General features: G+C 39.5%; 1 protein-coding gene across 1 annotated transcript in view; it reads right to left on the reverse strand.

The window, feature by feature from the left end:
• LOC102210360 (collagen alpha-1(XXVIII) chain-like) overlaps nt 1-3,598 on the reverse strand; it is a 46,425-nt gene that overhangs the window by 26,618 nt on the left and 16,209 nt on the right. The window contains exons 13-14 of the mRNA XM_005744284.1: nt 2,217-2,285; nt 1,358-1,426 (exon numbers count right to left, since the gene is read on the reverse strand). Coding sequence (XP_005744341.1) covers nt 1,358-1,426; nt 2,217-2,285 — 138 coding nt within the window. The remainder of the gene's footprint in view (nt 1-1,357; nt 1,427-2,216; nt 2,286-3,598) is intronic.

Genomic DNA, 3,598 nt, shown 5'->3' on the forward strand with positions numbered 1-3,598 from the left:
TTGCCTAATAATTCTGCACTCCCTGTACTGATGCTAGCAGCTTGAAGGTGTTCTATTTTGGCACGGGCATGATTTAAGCTAAATGCTAATGTCAGATTGACCTGTTCTCAACGAACGTGCTACAATGAAGATCTTGGCAGAATTATTGTTTACTGTGGTCAGTATTGGGGAGTTACAGAATACACGAACAGGCGTTACATATTTAAAATACAAAATATGAGTAACTGTATTCTGTTACAGTTACCGCTTAAATAGATGATAATTAGAATACAGTTACTTTGGTGGAATAAATGGATTACACAGCAGTTTTTTCCTGTTTCATATGTTAGGTTATCCCCTGTCTAATTTTGATAATTCTGCGCATTGCCGGTGTTCTGACAAAACACCCTACCTATCAAGCTCTCCTACTTGTTCTTACTGACAGTTTATTACAGTTGATACTTGTTTTCCTTAAGCTGTTGTCAATTTGTTAACTTTTCAAGCTAACATGCGTTCATTTGTGCAAAAATACTCCAATTTGGAGTCTCAATTGAAGTCATATTTCAAGTCTTGATTTAGTACTTCTAAACTTCTGTAAACTGGCATACAGTGTAAACCTTGTCAATTAATTTTAGTCCTCCTGCAGTTAGTGGACACCACGCTCCGTTGTTATGTCGAAGAAAGTAATATTGCACTACATACTTGTTAATTGAGTGATAACGTTGTTTAATTTCTAAGAACCTTGACATTGGTCATTTTATTTACTGTATAAATCCAAGCAGGAAGCACGTTTTGATAAGTGTGATTTGGCCATCAAAGCGTCCTACCTATAGATATGTACGATGGAGGTATAAACCACGTAAGGTAGTATATTCTGATAAGGTAGCACAGATTGATTGACATGACTATAAATTTACGCTACGGTAAGATGTTTTGACAAAGTAGGACGTTTTGTCAGAACACCAGACAAACACGCAATAAGAGGCTGTAAGCGTCCTGTTAATGTTGGTAGCATCAGTTACACATTGGACCCGGAGCCAGCACAACAGAGCCAGTAGTGCACAGGCAGGAATGTTTGCACGCTCCTTAGCACTAAAAAAGGGCTTCGCTTGGATTGAGAATCATTGATAAACTACAAACTTCTGTCATATTGCATATGGTATCTTACTTAAACAATACATTTTCCTCATTATGTTATTGATAATTGTCAGTTCATCACTATTGCCTTACATTAACAAGTCAAAACATGGATGGTGACAGTAACAATTAAAAAAAACTATTAAAAAAAATCAATATAAGCCCACTGTGATTATAAAAACATGAAAAAATTAATGTATTAGAGCCACTGTGGGAATCATATTATGAGTCCAACACTTGCCTTCTCACCCTGTATGCCTAGTCCTGGGAGACCGACAAGCCCTGGAAGACCCGGTGGCCCAAAATCCCCCTACAAGTTCAGATAACAACATGTAAATGTTAATAGGTTGACAGTGCCTCACACTGAAATGTGATTTATTATATGTGGAAAACACCCATCTGTATACAATTCTATAGCGCTGCATTTTAATGAATTAATAATATAGGCCACACATGATGACATCTGCTCCTTTTGCCTCACTTCCTTTTATCTGTCACATGCTATAATCACATCACAAATATATGATGGTAATGCAGAGAACCCTGCAGGCGGTGTTTGTCATTACTGCATGAAAACTTTGTGATTACCTCCAATAAACTTCACTACAAAGCCCACGGTAAAACTGTCAGCAACATCGGTGTTGAGAACACCCGTGTAAATCACAACGAAAAAGTTTTTTTGGGGGGGAAATGATTTTTCATGTAGCAGAAAGAATTACATAGCTAAAAATCAACTCAGCCTTTCTTTGTCTGTAAGTCTGTGAGCTAAAATGCTGCCAGATGGCTGTGAAGCTCTACAAACACATCCTGAAAGACAAACCTTTACCTTTATGTCTATGTCTGACTGTACCTGACTGCAGGCTAACTTTTCCACATTCATCAGCACAAGCAGTGAAACTGCGCTCCTCCTACACTATCCATGCTTTGACCTTGATTCATCATCTGTGGACTGTGACCTCCTACATAACACTGCACTGAATGCATTCATCCGTGGCTCTGCCAACTTATGGCCTTCTTCACAACAGGACTCCGGCTTTCTCTTCATGGCTGTGTGAAGGCTTTTCAGCAGGCGCCTTAGTTAAGGCCTCTTTAAACTCCACCTTGTCTCCTTTGATTCCAGCACCCGGCTGTCCTCTGGGTCCCCGTGGCCCTTCCAAGCCTCGCTCTCCCTGCCAAGATGGACAAAAAAGTTACTGCAAATTGACTCTTGAAATATCAGTAAGATGTATGAAAATAATGCCAAAATAGGAGCAGAAAAATAAGTATAAAAGTTAGAATAATAAGATATTAGTCAAAATACAGATGTTATTTTCCAAAAGAACTCACACAGTGCAAAACATTACACGACTTTGAAGCCAAACAGGAGTTTTAGTTTAACCAATGTATCATCTTTCAGCTGCTTCCTCATTCCCCGAGGTTTCACCACAGCAGATGGATCCACATACTTGATTTGGCACAGTTTCTGTACCAGATGCCCTTCCTGACACAACATACAGGCCTGGGCCCTGCACTAAGAATACACTGGTTTATAACCCCTCCCACTCACCCACCCAAGGCTGGATTTATGTCTCCTCAGTGTCAGACTGGGGATGTCTTATATGTAAAGCAAACGTGTTAACCACTACAGCATGCTTTTCATTCACAATGAATTATTTCATCTTTTTAATCTGACTTTAAAGAGAATGATGGCTTTGTAACTGAAAACCTGCCATTGGAGTAATGTGCATTACGAGCTGTTTCTCAGTTAGTTTCATGGCTTCTTGTGATGGTTTAGCAAAAACAAAATGCTTATTGTTATTCTAAATGTTCAGTTTGATTTATGTCAGTTACTGATAGAAGAGTGTAACTTGCTCACCAGAAGTGGCCTGAAAGATCCAAACTTGCACACAGTTTCTGTTTCTTCTACGGAAAGCAGAAGTAGCCATACTATATACTATATAGGAATATTGTGGTATTTCATGTATATCAAAACGTGCCTAGAGGAGATATAAGTATTACACAAAGAGAAAAAGCAGGAGGAGAAATTCACTGAGGGATTAGAAAGATAATACAGGATGACAGTCAGTAAAATGAAAAAAAAAATGCTGCATAATGTCCTGCACTTTATAGACTGCAGAAAAATCCGATTTCCCTTAAGGAAATATTTCTGCGTCTTCCAAGGACATCCAAGGACAACAGAAACAATGTCGCATAGAGGAGTACACTGATTAACATGCCGCTCTTGCATGTTAGCCTCAAGAGGTAAAGATTTACTGTCGTAACTCTATGATCCCTCACAAGCTGAGGTGCTAATGATGTGGAAAAAGCTGCAGAGCTCCTGTGAATCTGGAGCCTGTCGAGGCTTGTCATGTGAAGAATGCTGCTTTGGAACAAGAACGCCATTAAAAAAAGTGGGGAAAAAGCACCCTTGAGGCCAATCTTCAGCAGTGGGGGATCCACCTTCTCCTGTGTGTGTGTGTGTGTGTGTGTGTGTGTGTGGTGG

Source organism: Pundamilia nyererei, unplaced genomic scaffold, assembly GCF_000239375.1.
Source record: "Pundamilia nyererei isolate P.nyererei 1_Seehausen unplaced genomic scaffold, PunNye1.0 scaffold00141, whole genome shotgun sequence".
Classification (NCBI taxonomy): Eukaryota; Metazoa; Chordata; class Actinopteri; order Cichliformes; family Cichlidae; genus Pundamilia; species Pundamilia nyererei.